Source organism: Thunnus thynnus, chromosome 1 (assembly GCF_963924715.1).
Source record: "Thunnus thynnus chromosome 1, fThuThy2.1, whole genome shotgun sequence".
Classification (NCBI taxonomy): domain Eukaryota; kingdom Metazoa; phylum Chordata; class Actinopteri; order Scombriformes; family Scombridae; genus Thunnus; species Thunnus thynnus.
Genome location: NC_089517.1, coordinates 28,527,815 through 28,553,104, shown reverse-complemented (window position 1 = coordinate 28,553,104; position 25,290 = coordinate 28,527,815). Strand labels below are relative to the sequence as shown.

Sequence of the window (25,290 nt, the reverse complement as noted above, 5' to 3'; positions counted from 1 at the left end):
CTGTTTATATCATTCCTTTGTGTAAAAAATGTATGGCAGCCTATATATTATTATTGGATTTTATAAACCCTCTGATATTAGTGTTGGCCTCACAATTCCAGTATCAGTACAGTTATACAATCAAGTGTCAAAGTGCTGAAGTCCTGAATGGTTACAGATATGGCTTTTGATTGACACTTATTCAAGACAAGAGTGCTTAATCAAATCAGTCATTCTGATTTGGATGTAAGGTAAAATTTTGAGTGATTTCAGTTCAGTTCTGTAGGCCTTCATTTTAATTAAAGACAAACCTTTGTGACTATATGAAACACACGTCATAGAAATACACACTCAATATGTAAAGTTAGTATTATCCCATACTGCACATGACTCTGGTCACAGTGCTAAATCGCCCCATATTTAAGAAATGTCCTCACTGCATACTCCAAATAGAGCAAACATTAAAACTTGGAGAATATATGTGGCCACACACTTTAGCACATTTATTTATTGTGTGATATGTTTTAGCCATGCTGACACTGTGCACTGAGCGTTTTTTCCTGTACTGACAACAAGTGATCATAAATTCAATTTATCCTGTTTGGTGTGAAAGTCTTACTGAGCCATCAACATTTTCTTTCTCCCTTCCTTCTCATGTCCTACCTGTTCTGTGCTGTGCCTGTGACTAATATTGTTCCTCTCTTGTTAGTCAAGTTGGCTCCTGGCTGGATCTGAGAAGCAAAATAAAACATTAGGGAAATCATCAGACAGGATGTTGGATGCTGTGAGCCAAACATGGTACTATCTAGTCAGTCCAAGTTTGTGCTTCTCATAGTATCATAATTTTTGCATTTGAGACTTTTAATTGATGACTACATCTGAGCCTCTAAGATGATATAAACCCTTTAAAAACATGTTATTTGACAACACTAAACCACTGTTTGGAGACATTTCCTGATTTCTCAGTCTTCTATCTGTTTGGAAAGATAATATTCCATCTGCTGCTGCTGTGGCAAAAAAATGAGTTGAAATTTGGGAAACAGGAAAATCTCCTTTCCTGATTCTTTGAGAGAAAGCAATCCGAAGGCTCTGAAGTAGAAAGGCCATGGGATATTCCATGCAAAAAGTACAGATCTGTGAAGGACTTTCGGTTAAAAAATAAATCACTTGCAGAAAGAGGAAAGGGAGAAGAAGGAACTATTATTACTACTATTGGCTGTTGAAACCTTCAGGTTTCTGGGATTTACAACCTTCCAGGACCTGGTGTGTAGACATCAACATAGACTCCAACATAAAGATGACCCAGCGGGATGTATTTCCTCTTTCTGCACTGGCAAAGGAAGTACACCCTTCCACAGGAGCTGCAGATCTAGTCCCACACAGCAATTATTAAAATCATTAGTGCAAACCTGCCCACCTTCCGGGACTCCTCCTGAGTCAGAATTCTTCAGTTTTATTACAGTAAAAAAACTTCACCTGTAACTCTAACCTCCTCTTACAATATGAAAGATCAAGGACCCTCATACAAAGAGCAGACCACAAACAGAGAGCTCTGGCAAAAAAGTGCACACTCTGGGTGGATTACTTTGTAACGTGAACAGAGTAATTCTACCGTTTACAATAGTTTATAAAATAGCTGCCACTGTGACAACTTTACCAAAGTTGTAAAATCCTGTCTCAGCTGTAGTGACCATTGCATTGGTAAAAGTGAATGGACCCTGGACTAGTGACTGAATAAACACCGGAAACAGACATTAATTGTCTGTGAACATTAGAACAAAACCGGTGACTGTGGAAAAGGGTCAAACCAGGAGTTAGGCATCCACATCAATGTCAATGACCATCAACAGATACAGTGGTTACAATCTGCCCCCCCCCCCCCCCCCCCCCCCCATTTATATCCACCTGTTATCATTTGACTGAGGTTCCACTATGAGGTCACATGAGCCAGCTCCATTTGCTGAAGAATGCGAGAGATGTGGCTAAAAGCCCCCAAATGCTAGTAAATGGTAAGCGGAGCTTTGATTTGGTTACACAGTTTTGTGCCAAAACAATATCACATTTTCGTACAGAGTATATACATTATAATGCAATATAACCATGGTGTAATATGTACAAAATATTCTGTTGCTGTCAATTAAACAGGCTGTATCTACTGTACGCATCTATAACACATAAAACTACTAAACTACTTCTGTAAATAAAGTTATTAGGCTACTTTATTAATTTATCCATACAATATGCATTCCAGCATCCCTTGCACTGCCATGCAAACTTACACAATATATATATAGCCTAATAATAATAATATCAGAGCTGCAACTAACGATTATTTTCATTATCGATTAATTTGTCAATTAGTTTCTCGATAACTCGATTTGGTCCAGAAAAAAATGTCAGAAAATGGTTGAAAATGATGATCACTGTTTCCAAATATATTCAGTTTACTGTCATAGAGGAATAGAGAAACCGGGAAATATTCACATTCAAGGAGCTGGAATAAAAATTTGGACATTTTTTTCTTAAAAAATGACTCAAAACGATCAATTGATTTTCAAAACAGTTGGCGATAAATTTAATAGCTGACAACTAATCGACTAATCGTTGCAGCTCTGAATACTATTATCTATCTATCCGTCTAAGGCTGGCTAAAGCATATTTTGTTATGTGTCTGAGTAAAACAGGAACGTGCTGATTCCGCGCGCCAGTAGCACACAGGCTCGGCTAACAGTTACACACTCGGTGGTTAAATTAGCAGATTAGTTTACCAGAAAAAATATCGATACATAATTGGAAATGGCCAGCAGTCTTACATGGAGGTTAAAGCGCTATGGGCGTTTCATTCCAGGCTCTACAAAGACAGCAGGCAGACCTTGGAAGGTAACTCACGTTCACTTTACAGTTGTTGAGCAGCATAATGCTAACTGGCTAAAATTAGTTTTCTCTGTTTAGCTAGCATAGCGTTAGCATATGACATTATAGGTACTCTTACATTCCAATGAGCCATAATTTGACAGCTAAAAGCTGCCATCATTGCAGGTGTATTGATTATACTATTACTGTGTGCACACATGAAATAAAGCTGTCTTCAGAAGTTCTTAAAACACTTTCACTTTGGACCCAACTAACCGCTGGCTGGTAACTTAGATGTGCCTCTAATGAAATGATTGTAGTTGAATGTTTCACTCCAGTCACAGAGCTAAGCACAAGTTATAGGTTTGTTTGTTTTTTCATAAAAAATAACTTCCTGATGATATCTCTAGAAGTATCAGTACAGTAGAAGCAAAAAGGCCAATATTAGGTACAATTGAGCCTGTAAGAAAAGTAGGCTAAATGTGGTCTCTCTGCATGGAAGTGAGGGGATTCATTCATATTAGAAGCTAAATGGAATTTAGTCCTTGTTAATTTAATTATTTAATTTAATTTGATTTATTTAATTGTTATTTATATGTAGGCTTTTCCTGCTGTGACATGTTAAAATGTTTATGATGAAAAGTGCTTATTCTAAATGACATACTTATAATAAATAGATAATTTGATCATTTTTTGGTAATAGGTAAGTGCAATAGGTAAGTTGCATGTTTCAAATATGTTTTACATGAACACAAATAAAAATGAATACATTATAAATCTATGATCATAATCCCAAGTGGCAAGTAAACTTTGTTTCAACAGTTTAAGTACTACTATGTGGAAGACTCCTGTAAAATGCCCACAAATGTCACACATTATCAGGTGTTGTGCATTTCATAGTCACCAAATGTTTTTCCTCACCCTGTCATTCAGCTCCAACTTGCTATCCATCTGTGTTGAGGGTCAAAATAATTTGGGGATTTAGTGATATGTAACAAAATCAGGCAGTGTAGCTGCAAGGATTGTAACTTTGTCCTCCATTAAATGCATCAGACTCTAGATGGCAAGCTAGAGCTGCATGTTCACAGAGAAGACTGTGATGAAAGGATGTAAAACATATATTTCAAACTGTTCATTTAAACCTAGTTTAGGGCCTTTTACGCTTCACCCGTAGGACTCCACCACATTGCAATATACAGTCCTAGGGCATTTGTTGACATGGAATTGCATGGTTTTAATTAAAGAAGATTATTCCAAACACACATGATCTACATCCAAAAGTGCAACTTTAACCAACTAAAAAATGTTAAATATACTGTGCTTAATTAGATGGGCTGTTAAACCATGTGCTCAAAATGACATAGAACATATAGAAATGTCTAATTCAGTACTCTTGAACTGCTCATTTACACACATCAGTTTTAACCAAACACCCTTTAAAATGTATACAAAGATCCATCATGAGTTGATCAGGAAAACTCATTATAACTTTGCACTGACTCATTTTCTCTTTTCTTCATCAGGTATTTGAGGCAAATGGCAATGAACCCGAAATTGTCATCACAATTGTGGAATATGGATACTTGTTGGTATTGCAGGGACAGGAAAGCTTGGTAAGAAGACTGTGTAGCAAGATTGATCGTCTTAGTGTTATGCTGTCTAATTTCCATGTATAGTCCTTTACAATGAGCATGCAGCACCTTAAAGCCCCCCTCCACTCAAAAATGTGTTTTTCTCTTGTTCCTTGATGAATCTTCGAGCTTCACTGTGCGGAATGATGTGTGTGCAGAGTTTGACACTAGAACGTTGTTTTCACATTCATCTGTGCTCACCTTGAATCTGAGTTTAATGCGTGTACCTATGAGCATGTGTGATGTGGAAGCTTGAAGTCTCCAGTGTACATACACTGACAGTGGACTTTACCATGAAGACGGGATTATCTTATAGCCAACAGTTAAACGTTTGAAATGAAAAATATTTGCAATGTGGTAACTGTACTTTTTTTTGAGGAAAAATATCAGACACACATTATTATTCTAAGCAGAGTATTTTGATATTTGTTAAAACATATCTGGAGGGGATCTTTAAGACTTAGCCTTACTTTCCAGACGATGGTACACTGTTTGTGTTGATTATGGTGTATTGGGATGTATGTAAGTGGTGGGAAGGCCTAGTTTATTAACTAACTTCTTTCTTTCCAAAGAAGGCATGCAGCAAGAACCTATTTTGAGAAAGGGTACCCCATGAAGGGTTTGTTTGTTTGGTTTGTTTAATTTTTTTGAGAATGGTGCAGAGTAACAATTACTGTCCCATCAACACAGTGACTAGGGATGCAGCTTCAACAAAGATACATGTTAAATCCCTGTGTGAAACACATGAGTGTGATCCTCCCAAAGCCAATAGTGGGAGTTAGCAGTGACAAGGACTGTACTTTTCATTTTGGTTGGAAAGGGGGGGGGGGGGGGGTAAAAAGACTCTATTATAGATTAACATATGACATGTTTTATTTAAGATTAGTATTATAGATTAAAATAGGGTTGTCATCAAATGTGGGTCTGTCTTCAGTCACATGAATATATAGAAATCATCAGTTTATAATTGGTTTAGTGGTTCTGCAGAGTATCGTATTGTGTTTATTTATTGGGACAGTGTACAGTTTTTAACATAAATGATGCACTGCACCAGAGTTAGCTCAAAGCTAACATCTGTAGTCCCCCACAATCAAAACATACAACAGCACAGCAACAAACAATACAAAGCAAAAAACACACGGAACACATTATACAAGATACAAAATTCAAAGCTATACACAATAACACATCACATACACTCACAGTCTCAACCAGAAGTCAACAATACAAGCATGTCAAACCAAAAGCAAGATTATTTGAGAAGACCATGAGATCAAATCCAGACTCCATGGTCACAGAGCTGAGCAGCCTTCAGCAGATTCTTCAGCCTGGTTCTGAATGCACTGATTGAACTGCAGGTACATCTGCAGGGTACATCAATTCATGTTGATATTCACATGCACACTTCCAGCTCATAAGACCTCATCATTTTGACACTAGACTGTAGTAGATGTTAGTCCATGAAACACTGTGTTGCATAGGTATTGCATTGCACCTTAACTTGAAGTTCCGTAATTTGAAAAATAAATTGTGGCTATAGGGGAATTGCTTGAAATCATTTAAGGCTGCAGCTGCAAATGTCATGCTTTGGCACTGGCAATTTATAGAACATCACAGTTGTTATAATTGGTTGTCCTCCCCCTTATGGAAGAGACACTGAATATTATGAATCATATTAATTATTACATTAGTAATGCTGGTTTCAAAACGACATTCCCAGGTGGGACATCTATGATCTGCCACTCTCTTTGAAGTTTGTACCTGAACAATAATCTATATGTTAATTGGAATATAATGTGTTTACACAGTATGTAGTGGCCTTTTTTTCACCATTCACATGATGGCTAAAGAAAAAATGCACCTTTCTATCTGTAGGATGTAAAACAGTAACAAAATCTGCTTTCTAGATAAAAGGCTTCTATGAAGGCCATATGAAATATTCTGCTGAAGAGCTTGACATTTCTACTCAAATCTGATGGGACTTGACTGGATTGTTTTGGTTAGGTCAAGCCAAATGCCCCTCAGAACGTTTAGGGTACAGGTTTAAAATCATTTCATTTTTAAAAATGTGAAAAGCCAAGTACAGGCTCAGAAAATCTAAAACCAACTTCAGGCTTGGTTCAGATTTTGATAGAAACATTAAGGTGGAGTCAGGTTGAGCATGAATTTACAAGCCTTGGTTCAATTCATATTTTATATGCCTCATGGAGTTGACAGTAGTTTCCTATTCCTGTATTGGTTTGTTGCCAAGATTGGCACAGTAGACATGTACATCTCAACTCCACAAATAGGCCAAGACCAGTTGCAGACATCAGACATCAGGAAATCACTAAAGTCACCACCACAAATAATAGTAATTTAGGAGGTAACCGTTATGTATAGGTTTGTTTAACTGTAGAAGTCTGGTTAAGCAGGTAAAATAGTAAAGGTAAAGTTATTGTGGTCTTTGGACATAAAAAGTTAGCTTGCTGCCCTGCAGACAACAGAAATTTGAGGGACTACTCAATGTCTCGTTAATGGAGTTCTGGCAGGAGACACTGCTATCTTGCTGTGCCAGGGTGCCGAGCCAGACAGATATTCAGGTCAGACTGCAGAGAGCTTTCACCAAGGATGATAGACTGGTCTATTATAGATTGGTGCAGTGAATGCTCAGGAACTTTCAATACAAAGAGCTTAGGCCTATAGGCTACATGATAAGGTCTGGAGGAAAAACATTTGAAACAAATTGTCTTTGAACACAAGTGAAATCTGCTGTATTAAAGAGAATCAAGGGTTTACTGAGGATCTCCAGTGCTCTCCTCAAAATACCTCAAAAACAATCCTGACTTCATCATCAAATCAGTCATCTTTAAATGCATATACTGTATATCTTGCATGCAACAGATGGGTGGAAAAAAAAAAACTATATAAAGTGTCTTAGTAAAGTGTTGGCTCACACTAGCTGCCAGAGCAGCCTCAATGCTTCTTGGCTCGGGAGCTCTTCCAAAAGATACTCTGTCATTCAGTGTTTTGATGATGTTGGTGGGGACCACTGTCACACACGTTGATCCAAAATCTCCCATGTGTCTAAGTGCTGGTAACTGTGAGACCACAGCATGTGATTCACATCATTTTTATACTTTAACAAACAGAGCCATTCAGACTGTTTAGTGACCTCTAGTGCCCTGTATGGAAACATGTACATTTGTTAGGCCTCTCCACACATTTATTCAGGTTTTTTCTTTAATTTGTCATCTAGCTATATATTTTGTGTTATAATAAACAGTACAGTTAAGTTTGCATTTTAATAAAATAAATTCATACCCAAGACTGTGTTTCCCTAATTGGTAATAAACCATTTGATTGTCCCACAGAAAGTAAGGCTTATCCATAAAAGTTAGGAAACCTAATATATTTACTTTTATGTTTATTTCCACCATTATGGTAACTTGCTCTCCAGCAATATATTTTTTTGTACTGCAATCAGGGACAGCTGAGATGATTCTCCCAAAAATTCCTAAGTATGATGCTGCTATGAATACAAAAGTGTGTTTTGTTAACATTTTTAAACATTTATCTTTTGGAACAGTGCTGTTTTTTCCAATGAAAATCCTGTTTATATATCTACATTGAAAGTGTCAAAACAGTCAAAACAAATGTACTTATTAAGCACATTTAACAAAATAGGCTGATCACAATATTAGGCTATTGTTTGAAGCCTTTTTACATCTACTGGTTAGTTGCATGTGTGGAAATGCTTATAATCCTCAAAGCTGAGACTCTAAGGTTACTGAGTAAATAGAGACCCCTGCAGACAGTTTTAGGTAACTATTTTTGTCCAATCAGCTTGGTAAAAGTAAAGCACTCTCTTCTGTCTAGACATGTCATGAGTGGAAATAAAGGTTATATTTGGCTCAGCAGGATGGAGGATGACTTTATATTTTTTAAAAATACCTGAAATGTTTTTTTTATTTGTTATCCATCAGTTAATCTTGCCTATGGGTAAAACAGATTCCTTTTGTGCCTGCTAAAAGATTTATTATCTTTGTCTTTTTCAGGATACAATTCCTCTGCTCCATGGCTCGGATTTTATCAAAGTACACCAAAAGACTGATAACCTGATGTTTCGATTTACTGTGAGGGTGAGTTGTGAGATGTATTGCAATCCCAACACGGTAATATTTTCTCAAGCTTCTGTCTTAATTCAAGGTTAAAACTAGAACTTATTTAAAATGAAAACCAATAAAACTAATAATACTGTAGGTTGGATTATTAGGTTTTTTATAGTTTATTCTGTGATGAACAGCCTTCTCATACTGAAATTATCACCCTGATAATTTGCTGTTAAGTTTAATGCTCAGGCTTGAGTTGCCTGATTAGTCTCCTTGTATATCAAACCCTTGGTTTAAATCTAAATGAGATGCTGATTTCACAAAAGCAACATACAAATCATAGAGTGTGTTTTTAATTGGGACAGTTGGGATTGACAGACACAGATTGAATGTATTTGTGGATTTCTGCAGGGAGAGAGCCGTATGATAAGGATGCAGTTTGATGGAAGTAGCAGGGCAGAGGCCATAAAGGAGTGTTCAAGTGCTGTGGAAAAACTGATGGAGTACCTGCCTGTCACCACTCAGGATGATGCCCCACCGCCCCTTAATCAGCCCCTCACTGAGGTCTCTGCACCGTTGATACAGGTTGCCCATTTTACAATTCAGTAAATACAATTTCTATATTTGTAATCAGCACCAACATACAGATCAGATGCTTGTACTTTTAAAATGTGTTGCCCATAGAAATCCCCAAAATAGGCCTATGACATAGGTGGTAACTTGAGAGCCTAGTTTGTGGATGTATCAAAGACCTACTGCATTTTTCTTCCAGAGACACTGATCATACAATGTAATTATTAATTTGAATGTATTTTGTAAATTGTACATTTAAAAATGTAATTATGACAGACTGTAAAATTACATATTTAACACTATTAGTCATTGTTCATTGCTTAATTAACAGTATTGTCACAATATTGTGGTCAGCTTCATCAACATTCCCCTCACTAGATGGTGCTATTTACAATACTGTCATATTCTTAGAGGTGACATTACAGCTACAGTAGGTGGAGTGAGATAGACTATGTACTGTACATGAATCATTAGCCAATCACAATAAAATATATGGTGTAGTACAGTAAGCCCCACCCCAAACACACACACACACACAGACAGGAATGTAGAACAATAAAAATGAATTTATAAATACAACCATCAGAATGGCATGTCCCTTAAGCCACTGAAGAAATTAGTTTGTCATATTGCCTTGAACAGTCAAATTGTTGATTATGAACACAAACATTTTTGTCCTAAAGCTAAAAACCAACAGCAATTATGCAATCAAAGCATTTAACCAGCTGAAATTTTTACTCTACAAATGACACAAGGATGCTCGACGCTGGTTTGGACATTATTATTCAATTCTGCTTTAAGTCAGTAGGTCTCTTTTTTTTAACTTTGGAACTTCAAAACACTCAAGCTTAATGGTTGATTAGAAATTGGATTCTGATCTTCGATCACGCTCTTCTGGGCTTCACAACATCTAACATGAAGGGTTGAGAAAGAAATGGACTCTGCCATGGGGTTGAATGTGACCTTTAGTGTACAGACACACTGAAGGAGTTCACAGTGAAGATGAAAGGGCTTTGAGGGGTGGATATCTTTCAATTAGTAATGAAGCCATTGATTGGCCTCTTAACCCTGTGGTGTCATGTCGTGTTTGTCAAATCTTTTTTCTCCTTTTGTGTGTAACCCTGTGTCATCAGGGAAAGGCTGTGGGAGTTGAGCCTGAGGTTGTCCAAGGATCATTGTCAATCAAGCGTCTTACCCAGGTATTGATTGTTAAGTGAACGTCAGTAAACAGTGGGTCATCTTGAGCTAAAACTAACAAAATTAAACATCTAATCTACAACATTAATTGTAATTTTGTTTTAAGTTTAACCAAAAAGCATAATGTTTTTATTGATTCTTATTGAGGCATAGGTACTTTTCTTAAATGATGAATACTAGCATAAGACTACTCAATTAACAGTTTTTTCTTTTAAATGTCAATGAAGTATTTTTTTGTTCTTCCACAGCACTTCTTGGGAGAGAATGCTGTGACTTTGCCTAAAGTATACCAACATGGTTCTTTGGCACAAGGTGATTTGGAGCCCATCCTGCGTGTTTGTCTGCTGGATCCCAGCTTTCATGCATTTGTGGAGAAGGTGGAGGGGGAGCTGAGGAAATTGCTTCAAGAGTGAAGAATTGGAACAACAGCTGAAGGCAGAGAGGTCAAGTGAAATGTTTTTTTTATATATATATTTATATATATATACAGTATGTGTAGGAAGTGCCTGGTGGTGGTGGAGGTTTTGCTTGCTGTATTGCCGATGTTGTTTGAAATGTTCTTTCACACTAGTAGTCATGATATATTGCCTGAAGAGGATGCATCCAATGGTACTGAATATACCAAAAAAAAAAAAAAATCTGGGTTCATTTTTAAACCTTTTATTCAGAAAAAAATATTGGTCTCACTATGTTTGATCGTGGCTATATACTCTGGTCCCTCTGTTCCCACCTTAATGCAGGTCCATTTCCACCGCAACACACACTGATACATTGTATTGAAAGAGGAGTCATGCAGCTACAGCAGTGAATTTTGCTATGCCAGCTTCCAAGTGATCCCACAATATTAAAGCTTCACTGAGTAAAACAAACTGCCCTCCATATATCTATTTAAGAATACATATTGCATAGGATTATAGCCATGCTATACAGTTAAAGAGAAAAAATAGAAAATAAAAATCAATTAATGAAATTGGGAAATATAAAAAAAATAGTTCTTTCACAGATTTCCTATCATTTGAACACTCATACTGCAACATATACGAGACACCTAAGTTACTCTCAAAAGAAAATAAAAATAATACACATATTTTTGTTTTGATAGTTAAACACACAGTAGTCATTTTCTGTAATCACTCTCAATTAAATGTAAATACTGCCAGTCATTGAAGCCCTTGCTTCACAATAAAAGTTCTGTTAAAAGTGGACTTCTTGTCACAAAATCAAACATAGTTAAATTACAATGATATGCTGTACAAATTTTCAAGAAGAAAACTATATATACGTATATATATATAATATATAACCAGTCAAAAGTTTGGACACACTTTCCCATTCACTTGAATGAGAAAGTGTGTCCAAACCTTTGACTGGTGCTGTATATATATATATATATATGATAAGGATGACTCCATAAAAAAGGTAATTTTGGATGCAAAAAAAGCCACACGAGGGATAACAACAGAAGATGTCTATTCTGAGTATCCTATTGCGTAATTATCTTGCATGCATTGTACATGATATGTAATACAAAAGGGATCACCTCATCTGAGGACCATGATAAAATGAATAAAGGAGACATCAACAGCACATTAAAAATGTGTACACCTTTGTGGTGGTTTTTCGTCATTATTCGTCATCCCGAAATCTCCATGTAAGACTGAATAAGGCATGCTTAAGACAGCCATTATGTTCTTTTTGTTGCCAGTGTTATGCTGATATTGTTTCTCATAAAATGAGACAAGATATGCTTTTTTCAAAACTGCCTGGAGCTCTATCCACCTCTGATGCCTTCATGTAGCCAAAAATGCAGTTTAGCCATCTCATCTGTGAAGGAAAAATCAAGAGAAGGCGTGACTATGGATAATCCTTGCAGTGAGTTCTATATTTAGCCCCCATCCCTTACAACAGACTCTTACTTGAGTAAATTGCTTATTTTGTATTCCTCTGGCGAATGTTTTTGTCCTTGTGGTTGTTTGTAGAATTTGTTTTCCTAGGAAAGAAGCAGTTATGGTTTAGTGACCTAAAGGTAATAGTAATTCAAATCACAGTACAGAGTATTTCACTATGAATTATACAGTATGTGTAGCTGTAAGAATATTTATTTACTTACATTGGTCCAACTGGTTCATCATCTTTGACGCGAGGAAAGAACAGAGGGAAAAAAAGCAGAAAACAGAAGTCAAATATGAGATAAAGGTAAAAGGAAAATACCTGTGCTGCATGTTTCAGCACATTTACTGCAATAGGTATGTACTTTGCTTTGCTGACTATTTTCACACTTTTCCAGAAACAAGAAATTTGCTAGAAATGGGTTACCATATCCTTCAAACGTTAATGTTCCATGTTAATGCAGCTGAGAGAACAGATTGCTCTGAATAGTGGTGTGGCACAGTCGTGTGCACTGGTGGGAAGCTCTGACATCATGTGAGTCAGCTGCTGAACAGCATTTTATGCACAAGCTCTGCGTCTAATAAACAGACTTAGAAGGAAAACATTAAGCAAACACAGGAGGGGAAAGGGTACTGTGAGTTTTGTAGCTTATTGCATTAAAAAATGTTTTTGGGTACTAAAGGCTGCTTGGGAGGTGGTAAAAATCCATTCAGAAAAATATCATCAACTGCAAGAATGAGAAAATGGTCAGCAGTGACATATTTGTAGTAGAAGGACTGAAAAACTGGTATGGTCCTTTAAACAACCACAGCTTTTTTGCCAAGCATTCTAAACTTAACCTCACATGCCATCTGAATCTCATGAGGTTTGTGTTCATTTCAGGCTGAGCATATGTGTAGGAGGGTTACAGATGGCTCACTTTAAACCATCTCTTAATTACACTCAGCAATTTCATAGTGAATTTGAAAGGGCCTAGCACATGGGTGTGATATTGTGACTGGTTTGGCATAAAAACATGGATCTTTCTCTCAGCATCTAGTGGTTTTATCAATTCCCTGCAACAACTTTCAACACTAATTTCAATTAAGATTAGCAACATGAAGTTAATGAAAACACACATTTTTGAATAATAATTTCCTCACATAAATTGTCATAATTTTTCACAAGACAGCAGTGCAGTAAACAACGTACATTATCTAACATAACGAAACACTGCAGGAAGAGGAACTGGTGAATAATAGTGAATATTGTTGCACTGAGTGACAAGTTAGTTTGAAAACCCCGCAGCCTTGGGGTTGACAAGGTGGTTGGTGTTTGGCATACAGATGAAAATGTGTCAACAGGTAAGTAACCAGACACAGTGAGATATTTTTCATGCAGTTACATGTCTGAGATAAGCAGCATTAGCAGCATTCCATGGCATTAATATGGAGCAAATCATGGCAGTTATAATGTTAAGACAAAAAAACATGGTTCTGTGATCACTTGGAGGAGGAACATCTGTCGGCATGTCCCACTGTTTTCACACATCCTATGTATACAACACAAAAGCTATGTTTATCATAATGGCTTTGCAAGCATATAACAAATAACAGATTTTTACTGTGTGAAACTAGTACTTGAACATTGATAATCTAATTAGTAATTAAATTCAACTGCATTGGTTGTAGTCGTACGTAACATCAAACTGTAAGTGGGTACAAAATTCCCAGCTTAAATTTTCTGTGGTATTTTGCAAATTATCACACAGCAAAATCTGGAATTTTAGCAACTGGTTTTGAAACAGCATAGAAATGTCAGCCTCTGCCTCAGAGCTCTTGGTTGTGGAGTATAAAAGTGTTCAAACACAGCTAAGCCATCAAGAGAACAGAATTCATAATGCGCGCAGACAGGGGCCAAAACCTCCGGGAATACGGGATGCTAAAAGGAGATTTAGAGAGACTGTGCATCGTGAGCTGGGAGTCCTCATTGCTGATTTGAATGGCATAAACATGGCAAAAATAATCCACCTTAATCGCTTCATTTTTCCGGTAGATGAAACCAAACTAGAGGCCATGCACAGAGCTTACTTGAGCTGTGTGTGTGTATGTATTTTAAACAAGTATTGTAGGAAAGCATTTTTTTCTCTGTATGTTTGTTTTTTGTATTGATTATCGATTAATTAACAATTTTAACAAACCAATAATGTGATATGATTAACTAATGTAACTTGAATAAAATACATACAATTTATATATTCAATTATGGATATTAACAGATCATAATAGATGTGGTTAACCACCATAGTGTCTTATTATATTTAGTAAAGAAATACATTTGAACTTAAATAATGGTTAGAAATTAATGACTTTTTTAAAATTTAAAAAATGGGTTCTGGTAGCTATCATAAACCGATATCTACAGTACTTAATACTTAATAATTTGAAACATCTGTTAATTTTGGAGCCCATTAAATTATGAATACATTTAAGTCTGTCAGCTTAAACCTTCCTGTGTGATTGTCTGGAGCACAGGCAGTGTGTGTATCGGGTGTGAAGAAGAAGGAGTGATGGGGAGAAACAGCATGTGACCAGTTTAAGACATTGAAGTCTAAAACAAGTTTATCTACTTAATATTCTTTACACATTTTACTACGTAAATAATATTTGTTTAGACTAAGTGAATGAAAAGCAGGATGTACCCTGAAGCTTTCTTTGGTCTGTATTAGAGTGTACTGTAGCGTACAACTGTTTCCCAGCTGAAGTGATTCACATTAGCGGGAAGACTATTGTGGTTTTATATAATAGTATAGTGTGTTAATGTTTGATTCCAAAATAAAAAGAAGACAAAGCCACATGAGTAAAGGTCAGACAGAACCTTTGGTGACTGGAGATGCCTTTGGGCTTTCTAGACATTTTCATCTTGTCACATTGTTATCACGTGATTTTGTCTGCCTCCTGAAGCATGGGCCATTTCTTTTGTTAAGCGGAAAGGCTGATCTCACATATGGGCTACTATATTTGACAATCTCAGAACAAAAAAGAAATGCATGAACTGATAAAAGTATGACAGAATGAACAAAGGAATTGGACATTCTGCAGAAATTATGTATTTAATTATCTGTCCCATATTAATTAATGGGTATTTTTTCTTTTATTTATTTTTGTGAGCCTTTTAGTATAAGAGAGTGAATTATGGGCTGTTTACAACCTTGATGTTGTCGGGCAAACTAGTGTCTACCTGCTTGTCTACAGTGCGTCTCTCAGACCAAAGCCCAGTGTGTATAAAGTAGGAATGCTTGAAAATTATTTTGCTACTTGCATATGCCAAGAGAGTCATAAAAATGAATAATTCTAAGCACCGCTTTATCTTTTTTGTTCAAAAGAGTCTCCTGGCTCTGCAAGCAGCACAATAAACTATTTGCACTGTGCAGTGGCATGTTGAAGCTACACACACGAGTGATCATAGTGAGAACATTCTTGTTCATAATCACATACTGTATAGTACCATTATAGTTTAGGTAAAAAAGCAGTTCCAATGAATGCATCTAGCAGCAAACAGAGGTTACACCTGTAGTCTGGTGTTGACAACTATGCATAAATATCAGACTCACCCCTCCTCAGTAGAAAAAGAAATACATTAAAAGGTAAACATACTAAGAGGAAGAATACATTTAGAAATAACTTGTATTACATCTGCAAAGAAAGATGTTGTTTCTTCATTATTTCTTCATGTTTATCCATAGACATGTATTTATTTTTATATGTTATTTTAACATTTCAATTTAATTCTAAACATATAATTTGAGGCTGTTGAAGATGTACTGTATGTCAGTGTACATAAAAGAAATAGAACTGGGTGTTCTCAGTTATCCAAATAATTGTACAATACAGTAACTAAATCAATGTATTTTGGGGGTTTGGATTTGAATATGTTAAAGTACGATTGAATATTGGTGAATGTCCATCACTTGTCTACATTTGCTTACTTTTTTTGCTAAAACTTTTTTCACTCTAGTGATTAGTTTGAGCTGTGGCATTAGGACTGCTAACATACTGACACAGGCCTGCATTTTCAATGACGGTCAGTTGAGAAATACACAACATGTTTATTTTATATATAATTCAAACTTCACTTATTTATGTAGATATAGCTTTTAATATGGTTTAAGATTCTGGCTCTTCAGAAATCAACAAAATTGAATCCATGTCTGAAGCTATCAAGTGAAAAGAAGTCACCTGAACCTGATGGAAGTGAAAATGGATGGAGATAAGTTTTCATTTCACCATAATTGGTATAAAAGTTAACTTAATTCACAATGTTAATATCTCATAAGACAATGCAAAGTGTTTGGATGGACTGTAGGCTCGTAAAAACATAGAAATTGACAGAAAAAAAAATCTCTGGAACCATGCAGAATCTCTCACTTACCACCCATTTAGATTATGTTGCCATTTGGAAAGAAGGGGGGAAAAGAATAGTAACCAATTAAGTTATAGATTGGGACTAATATGCGAGTTTACCAGCAAGTAGCTCTACATGCTGGTAAACCCGCATGTTTATGAGCACTCTTATTCTTCTATCAGTATGGAAACAAATGTGCTGTTGCTATTGCAATTAGTACACAACACTAAAATAGCCAACTCTTGGAAAGGTTGGCTGCGGTTAGGTTGTTTACCTAATCTGATGTGTAAAGGTCATTGCATGCATCTAATATGTGCAATATGTGGCTTATATGTGACAATGTCCTTCCTTTCTCCTTTCGCCACACCAGTCAAGATGCAAGGAGGCAAGTCCTTTGATAGTCAGTTGGCCACTACAGATCTGGCAAGCTCCTCTCATGATGACATTTGACCTTACTTTAGATCTAAAGTCCTTTTGGAAAAGGGAGTTACTGGACACACTTTGTAGTAACAGAAGTTTCTGATCTGACACTAGCAAACCTACCATAATTATTATTTAACTTTACTTCTTAGTATCAGACCAAGTGTCAGTGCAGTTTGTATACTACATGTATTTTAAAAATAGTGCAATACTTTTATAGCAAATATCAGACTCCAGACAAAGAACACTGAATATCTTCATACTTTGGAATTGCTGTGCTGTAATTTTAACATAATGACTTTTATAGTTTATTAGTGCCTACTGCTAATAACAGAGTGAAAGTTTTCTTACCATCGATAATGTCATCTGGCCTCTTGCGTTTCTCGTACACAACGATGATGACTACAAGGATTATAATTTCTGCTAGCACACCCAGGAATGGCCAAAGCGGTGCAAGATGACTTCGCACCCGTAGGATAGTGATCTCAGCAGTGTTCCCAATCACGTTGGTGGCATTGCATTCGTATTTTCCAGGATCTGTGTTTATATCCAGGTTGATTATGTTGAGCTCTGTGTAGTTGTCTCTATTAGTGATGAAGAAGCGTCCAGTGGAGTTGTCAATGTCCTGGAACACAATGGTCATTTTTAAACGTTAATTACATTGAAAAAAATGCTTAAAAATGCTTAATTTGGAATAAACACAGTACATATGCCATCTGTCTTGTCAATCTATTTAACATCTATATCTGTCTGTCTGCTTCTCTCTCTGTCTCTCAATTTTATACTTATATATACAGTATGTACATTTACCGTGTAGGATGTTCCATCCATTTTACGCCATGTCCAGGTGGGATGTGGGTAACCGACAGACTTGCAGTAAAGCATTGCATTTTCCCCCTCGTTTTTATTTTCACTTCGCTTGTGGCCAGTGATGTCAGGTTTTGCTGGAAAGGTAAAATAAATAAATAAAATTGATCATTAGCTAAGTTGGCAGAAGTGAGACATTCAAAGGAACGTTTTAACTCCTACCAGATGGCATGAGTAAGGAAAGCATGATTAGCTGTTCTGGGTAAGGTAATAATTTGTATTATTCAGCTGTCTGTGTAAGAGAAAGGAGTGCAATTACGATTCTCTATAGCTGGGCTGATTCACTGAAGCAGCTTTGTTTCTTTTGAAATGTGTATAGTTATTGCAGCTGAGAAGAAGCATGGTTAGTGAATTAATTTAAGATATTTTCAAAAATCATACAGTATCATTTAGTTTGTGAAGTCATGTCATTATGTCATTCAGTATCTCACACAGAGGTTACTGAATTTGTGTTGTATCATGTTTCTGGACTATTTTCTTTTCTACTTATAAGATTTTTTGAAATCATTCTTTCTAAAATAGCTAAAATATGATATGTGTGCGATTCATCTTGTATTCTAGGTCAAATTGGCATATATTAGTGTAATTGGTAATACAGTTTTAACAACCAATCATTTTAACACATAGCACTAATTATGTTAGCTTTCAACAACTACAGCTCCCATCAGTCTATGACATACACATGCTGTCAAAAGCTCATGGGGGCTGTAGTTGTTGAATGCTAACAAAATAATTTTACCAAAATAAACTGGTATTCTGTTTGTATTTTGTTTTGTAGTAGTAGTAGTAGTAGTAGTAGATATTACTATTTTTAAGTAGTAGATATAAGTTTAGCTTAAAATATAGACATAATCACCCATGATGACTTCTCATTTTATGAAAAAGATGGATTTAATAAATACTTGCAAAATTGAATTGTGTAACAGAGTCCAATAGAACAGAGATTTGCACAGAAGTAGGGATGGTCAAAGGCTCTTGATAAAAAGTGCAGTTTTGGATGTGTAGTCATTTTGTGAGCACAGATACCCCCTCCACCCAACCCCCGCAATGGGGAATATCACTCTGGAAGACAAAAAAGCATTTCAACAAAATTCATAATGAGGTCATGGAAGAGGGGGATCAGTATGATATGAGAGCCTCCAGATGTTCTCATTCATAATAATTCCAAAGTGAATTCCATAAAAGAGACATTGAGCCAGAGGAAAACTGTGTAAATTGGCTCTGATTAATGAATGAACTGATGACGAAAATGCAGCACAAAGGTTATGAATTTAATAAATTTAGGCATATGGGATAAAGCACTGCAACAGATGCCAAGTCAAACTGATCCATCAATAAAACAGAGGTGAGACACAGACTCTCAATTTAACTCTGTACAGCATCAGGAAGATCACTGTTCCTGCTTTTCCTCTAATCCTCAAAATTACAATAATTCCTTCCATGCAATTAAGCGGGATAAGGGAGAGGCCTGGAGTGAGCATTTTTCAGCTGCGCATGGATAACGGAGCAGGAGAGGTCTGAGCTCTTTGGTGACATCACTCCACTCTAATTATGGCTCACACGTGCTCCCTGAGCAGGGGAGTGGCCAAGCTCATTTGTGCCTTATCCTGACTGTATTATGTCAGTGACTGACAGCGCAGAGACAACCCTCAGAGTGGCGCTAAAACAGGCAGAAACCTCCATTTCACACTCCTGCGATTATTAATCTGTTTGTGCTAGACAGAGGTATCGTGACGTTGTATGAATGTGAGCAGTGTGTGAGGAGGATCAAGGTCAAAGCTGTCAGAAAGAATAGAAAAAAGCTGATTAAGGTGACATCAGATGGTAAAGAGCTGCTAAATCAAATCCTTTATTAGTCGCCTTCCACATTTTATCTAGGTGTTGAGGTGGCTTCATTTTGTAATTGTGAGGATTATTTTTAAACAGACTTATTATTTATACAGACTTGGACAGTCAGATTTTTTCTTAAGGATAATGTTATATTATCAATATGCAAGCTGAAACATTTCATAGCTTAATCTCAAGCTTCATCTGCTTAACATTTACTGCAATTTGAGAAATATAAGGTACCAAATATGTATCTGTGGTAAGCTTAGTATCACAGACAATAAACTCCCCTCCTGCCACAGAGATGGCTGGGACCGGATTCAGAGCCTTAATCCTACAACATCACAGAACCCTCCATCTGTTGCCTCTGAGCTGAGTCCTGCAAGAATGAGTGTGCCAAGGACACTGTAGGCGAGGGATCTCAGTGAACTGCTGCCAGAAGCGCAGTGCAAAGCTGGCTAGCATAACAGTGGGCTTGCTACCTGGGTCATAAAAGATCTCAAACATCTCTAGAATATCACAAGAGCATTTAAGAACCGAAAAAAAAGAAGCTTTGTTTAGATCCTGCAATGGTACCTACTCTCAAAGTCAAAACATCCTGTTATTTTAATATATCTTTTTTGAATGTCGTCCAATTTAAAGGGCAAAATCATGCATCATCAGTTTAGTTAAAAGACTAACTTTTTCTCCAGAGGACAGATAGCAAGCCTCAGCAGTCACAGGCCTGCAGTCTGGTGATGGCTAGGACACTTCAGTTTGAATGGCGATGACTCCCGTCATCTCACAATCCAGTGAAAGCAGAACACACACGGTCATCACCCATGTTACGCAATCAGGCAGCGCTTTAAGACAGCCGCGGAATAGGAGGCACGGCATGCTCAGTATGCACCATAGCCATGCCACAGCAAATTGGCTTATGCACTACACACAGGCAAGCTTCTCTTGAACAGGGTTTCACTTGCCCTTTGTCAGGGAAGATTCCTTATTCAAGTTGATGGCTTCGCTGTCAGCTTGCATAAAACCAACACAGTAGGTCTTTGGTTAGCTTTATATCCATTACAGAGACTGTTCTAGTTCACTTTCACTACATAAATTATTAATTACAGTCTGAGTTCTACACTATGGAATCATTAAGTAATCTACAAACACGAAACCATAAGTTGAACTCAATTTTTAAAAGTGTATGTGCTCTTAAGGATGCCTCATAGGAGACCTTGTGTTTGCATGTTTTGTGAACATGTACAACGCCCGTCCATTTTTGCTAGACTGTCGTCTCAGTGAAAGAGTGACAACAGCCTCAGGAATGCTCTTTGTCATCACCACTGCACTGGATGAATTCAAACAACTTTGTCAACAAGGACTTTCTGCACACAGCTTTAGGTGATTAACTTTTCTAGGACACCTTTAGCTCTCCATCTCTCAGCAGAAAACTACAGATTACATGGTAAACACTAAAATTAAAGCCAGGGCTTTTTCAGAATCTAATGGGTTCAGTTGTTGGACATTGACATTTTTTGATAAAAAGACATTTGTGTTATTAATGTTACAAAAGTTCAGTTGTTATTATATCACAGAGGAATCTTACCTTTTACTTCAATTGTAGCATTTGCATTTGGTGCCATTTGAAATGTGTAAACACACATGTATTCCCCAGAATCATCCGCCCGTGGTTTAATGATTCTGCAACAAAATACAAAACACCAACTTATTCCATAACTTTAACTTACTAGTCACTTACATTATAAGTAGTTAAGTAAATTAAGTCCACTAATATCAGCTGAACTCTAATAATTAGTTGGGACTATGGCAGTGAGGGCCTAGAGGACCTCTGAGCCCATGGGAGACAAAATGTTGGCATTATGCTGTTATATTACAGAACAGCAGTTCTGCATTCTGCAGGGAAGGGCACCACAGGCATTTTAGCTGTAATCTTCAGCGTATCGCTGATGTAATGTGACAAGGAAGTGACCAATTGGTCTTATCTTGTGGCTAGGGATAGTCTGTGGTATGTCTACAGGGGCGACAGTAGCTTTGTGCTCCAATGGTTATAGTGTGTGACAGCAGGAACTAACAACTAGTTGGTACTTTAGGCTATCATTTAGTTTTTCATTTCTTATTAGATGCATAGGTATTGGTTTAAGGCATATTATGATATGCTGCATAAGTTTTTGAAAAATGGACGAGAATGTCAGAAGTTACCTCAGCATTGATCTCATTCTGTGGCGGTCTTGAGCTATTTAAAATGAATAGGGTACCAAATTCAGCAGTGCTCCTAATAAGCTCTGAATCACATGTGCTTGTTCCAGTGTATCACACATGACTTAAAGCAAAAAAACAACATATGAACCATGCATTTGTACTTATGAGATACAGTGCACTGATATTTGTAGTAGCTTGCTAGTAAATCTAGCAGCATAATGTAACAAGATGTGTTATATACATAAAGTTGTACCATGAAATACATAGAGCCATAGATAGCACTTTGTCAGCTACAAGAACAAAATTTTATAGGTTTGGTATGCTACTTGAAATAAAGAGATGTGTTTTCATGATAAAGAAAATAACCTTCCATCAAAATTTAGAAAAATGTATGTTCAATAATTACAATCTTACTTTGTTGACTTATGGAAAATAACTTAAGTCATCTCTGAAGCATGCACTGATGATGCACATTGACCACTGAAAATGTTTGCAACACTGTGGTCTATGGTCTGACCCACTTTCAGTATCTATAGTTAGTTAGCCAAGCAGAGAAACAAACCTGAGTTACCATTTCTGGAAATGTGAACAAGACTCTCATTTCAAAGTGATAGCCAATCAGTATACTGCCTTTGTCCTGACAATGTCCCCTTCACCATTATTTTCTGACAAGAATTATGCTAGACGCCCACTGTTGAGTCAGATATGTGACTATGCAAGATTGCCTCAGCTGTGTTTTTTGCTTGCGTAGCCACTTCTGTTTTACATGAAGCATTGAGATAAATTGTAGACCCATATTTCACTTTCCATCGCTGGGAGCACTTATTGTCTGCATTATCCTCTCTCTTAAGCTGTTTGTCACCTGTATACTGTGTTCCTCTGCTCTGTCCGTGTATTGGGGATCTCCTGTCCATTCTTCATCCAGAAGCTTTCCTCGTGGGGAGTGTGAGCAGTGGTGAGGTTACACTGCAGGGTAATGGGTATGCCAGAGCTGTCCGCTGGCAGGACGGTCTGATCAGAGGCACTGATCTTTGGTTCTGGAAGACAGAGACAGTCAAACCTTATCACAGAAGTGGGGCTCAATGCTGTTTTAAAGCTTCTTCCCATGCTGTAGTAGCTGTAGGCTGTATGCTGTTTTTATATGATCTATGTAGGCGGGTGTCTATGAAGTGAAGACAAAAGTGCACACAACAAACAAACAAAAGACATAAGTACATCAAACAGCTGGAATACCTTGTGTCAACTGATTGTCTTTTGTCTAGTGTAATAACAGAATAATAACCTCTGACAGAGTAAAATCTTTGGACAAAGCTGAGAATGGAAATGCTTAAAGTGACTGATTAATTAAAACATATTAATGCGTCATCAATATTAAGAGTATAAGAGCAACCACTACCAAAATCTCTCTATTTTAGACAAACATAGACAATTAATCAAAAATAATCAAATGTTGATGTGATATTATTATATTCCTTGGTTATAGCACTGCATTTATAAAAAAAATCTGAAAACTCTTGATGTGCTGTCACACAGTCTGCAGAAGAACATTTGTCAGATAGAAAATGATATAGCTGATAACTAAAGTAATTTAAATGTCTCATTGTAACAGAGGCCTGTATGTAAATGTCATCAGAATATTGAGGTAAGATGAGCCATATACTTGGGAGATCTGGGCCTTTGACATTTTACATTACTGCTGTATGATTACCTAAATTGCTTCACCCTCTAAATCACTACGCAATACCAGTGCTCATTTCTCAAGGACGTTCAGGGAAGCAGTGTCATCTGAGGGCGAGCTTTGCTCTGCCTTGAGTAGTAGTAAGCAGGAAGCCTCTTCTGCCCTGCCCCTCCTCCTCCTTCTCCTCCTCCTCCAGGGCGGGCCAACCATGGCAACGATGGAGCCCCCGAGGGGAGGAGCAGAGAGGAGAAGCATCATAATCCTACTACTGGCTGCTGCTGCAAGGCCACTAGCAAGGTAAAAGGGAGGAGAGGGGAAGAAGGGTCACTTAGACTACTAGCGAGTGACTTCTATTAGCAGTCATGGCACCTTCTTCCTGCAGTTCTGTATACTTACTTGCTAAGGGGATATCTCTCCCCTCCCCCCGTACATCTCTCTCTCCCCCACCAAGCAGAAGCACATGTACTATTAATAGTATCTTCGAGACATGCGTACACACACAACATGAGGTACATAAATTAACATTTAGCAAACACGGCACAGTGGTCCACAGGCAATTTAACCAGAAGGTTGTTTGTAGGACACCTTGTCACAACTTAAAATGTGGTGACTGCTGGATAATGTATCTCCATATCAGAATGTGACTAAATATAAAATGTTGCTCTTAAAGATGTAGGGAAACCGGATTTCCCCCTTTCCTCTTGCTGATACTCTGATACAGGGCTGCATTTAGATCGACATTGTATCCCAATGACTGATACATTACATAATGAGGGATGTTACTTTTTAAATTATTTCCTCATCAATACAAATATTTTGTTTTGCTTTACATTGGCTTGTAGTTTATGACATTACTAGTTTTGTTTTAATGTCAAGTAGAGCTGCTTTTTGTTACATGTTGCCATGTGGTATGAAATCAATTAAACTAAATAGCTTAGATTTAGTAGCCAACTTGGCGAGGCCTACAGCATTATTGTGAAAGGCAAGTCAGGCCTCAAATCATGACATTGTTTCACATTACAATACAATAAGAAAATGGTGCCACAGAGAGAATAGTGGGCCTCCTGAGCACGTGGTTGAGCTAAATGGTTTGAACCACTTATACTTTATAAGGATATGCAATTTTGTACATTCTTATGTCTAATTTAGGATAACACATATATTTGTATTACTTTGCAATGCAAAAAGTAGAGGGTCGCATACTAGTAACACTGTATTAAAAAGCAAAGTCACACAAACATGCGCTTATCTCTTTACTCTTAAAATCCACAGAGATCACTTATCAGTTAAAGTGACACTCCACACAAAATGTGTGTATGCATTTTAGTATGAAATACTCACCTCTTGTAGGTTTGAAAAGTGGCTGAAAATTATATGTGGTTTACTATTTTACAGAGAAGGCTGTCATGGTCATCTTAAAGTTGCGTGGGTCACAATGGATTCCATAGGTGGCAAGTTTTCATAGTGAAAAAAATATCACATTTCACCAAAACTTCTCAATCCACTCCTGCATCATAATCCACTTTGCATCATTTGTATGCTCAGTTACATTCCAAACAGCCATCTCACCAAAATACAGCTAAATAGACTACATCCATGGGAACTTCAGAGTTTACACAAGTATTGTATTTAGCCATATTTTGGTGTAACAATGACAACAATGACAGTTTGTTCTATACTGACTGTACAGATGGACAGTGGA

At 37.0% G+C, this 25,290-nt stretch overlaps 3 protein-coding genes across 5 annotated transcripts in view; 1 reads left to right on the top strand and 2 right to left on the bottom strand.

The window, feature by feature from the left end:
• LOC137185912 (potassium/sodium hyperpolarization-activated cyclic nucleotide-gated channel 4-like) overlaps window positions 1-2,882 on the bottom strand; it is an 81,959-nt gene extending 79,077 nt beyond the window's left edge. For both annotated transcript variants that reach the window (XM_067594449.1, XM_067594457.1), the window contains exons 1-2: window positions 2,793-2,882; window positions 643-710 (exon numbers count right to left, since the gene is read on the bottom strand). The gene's annotated coding sequence lies outside the window, so the exon portion shown is untranslated. The remainder of the gene's footprint in view (window positions 1-642; window positions 711-2,792) is intronic.
• Window positions 2,466-10,737, top strand: rec114 (REC114 meiotic recombination protein). The gene is made up of 6 exons (XM_067594492.1): window positions 2,466-2,859; window positions 4,356-4,445; window positions 8,501-8,584; window positions 8,966-9,139; window positions 10,261-10,326; window positions 10,573-10,737. Exons 1-6 carry the CDS (start codon window positions 2,776-2,778, stop codon window positions 10,735-10,737), a joined length of 663 nt encoding a protein of 220 aa, XP_067450593.1. The 5' UTR covers window positions 2,466-2,775.
• A 231-nt stretch (window positions 10,738-10,968) lies between these two features.
• The window catches only part of nptnb (neuroplastin b), a 29,162-nt gene continuing 14,840 nt past the window's right edge, over window positions 10,969-25,290 (bottom strand). For both annotated transcript variants that reach the window (XM_067594470.1, XM_067594480.1), the window contains 7 exons: window positions 22,773-22,947; window positions 21,297-21,391; window positions 17,828-17,961; window positions 17,369-17,642; window positions 12,435-12,456; window positions 12,241-12,314; window positions 10,969-12,148 (listed from right to left, as the gene is read on the bottom strand). In XM_067594470.1, coding sequence (XP_067450571.1) covers window positions 12,254-12,314; window positions 12,435-12,456; window positions 17,369-17,642; window positions 17,828-17,961; window positions 21,297-21,391; window positions 22,773-22,947 — 761 coding nt within the window. In that variant the 3' untranslated portion in view covers window positions 10,969-12,148; window positions 12,241-12,253. The remainder of the gene's footprint in view (window positions 12,149-12,240; window positions 12,315-12,434; window positions 12,457-17,368; window positions 17,643-17,827; window positions 17,962-21,296; window positions 21,392-22,772; window positions 22,948-25,290) is intronic.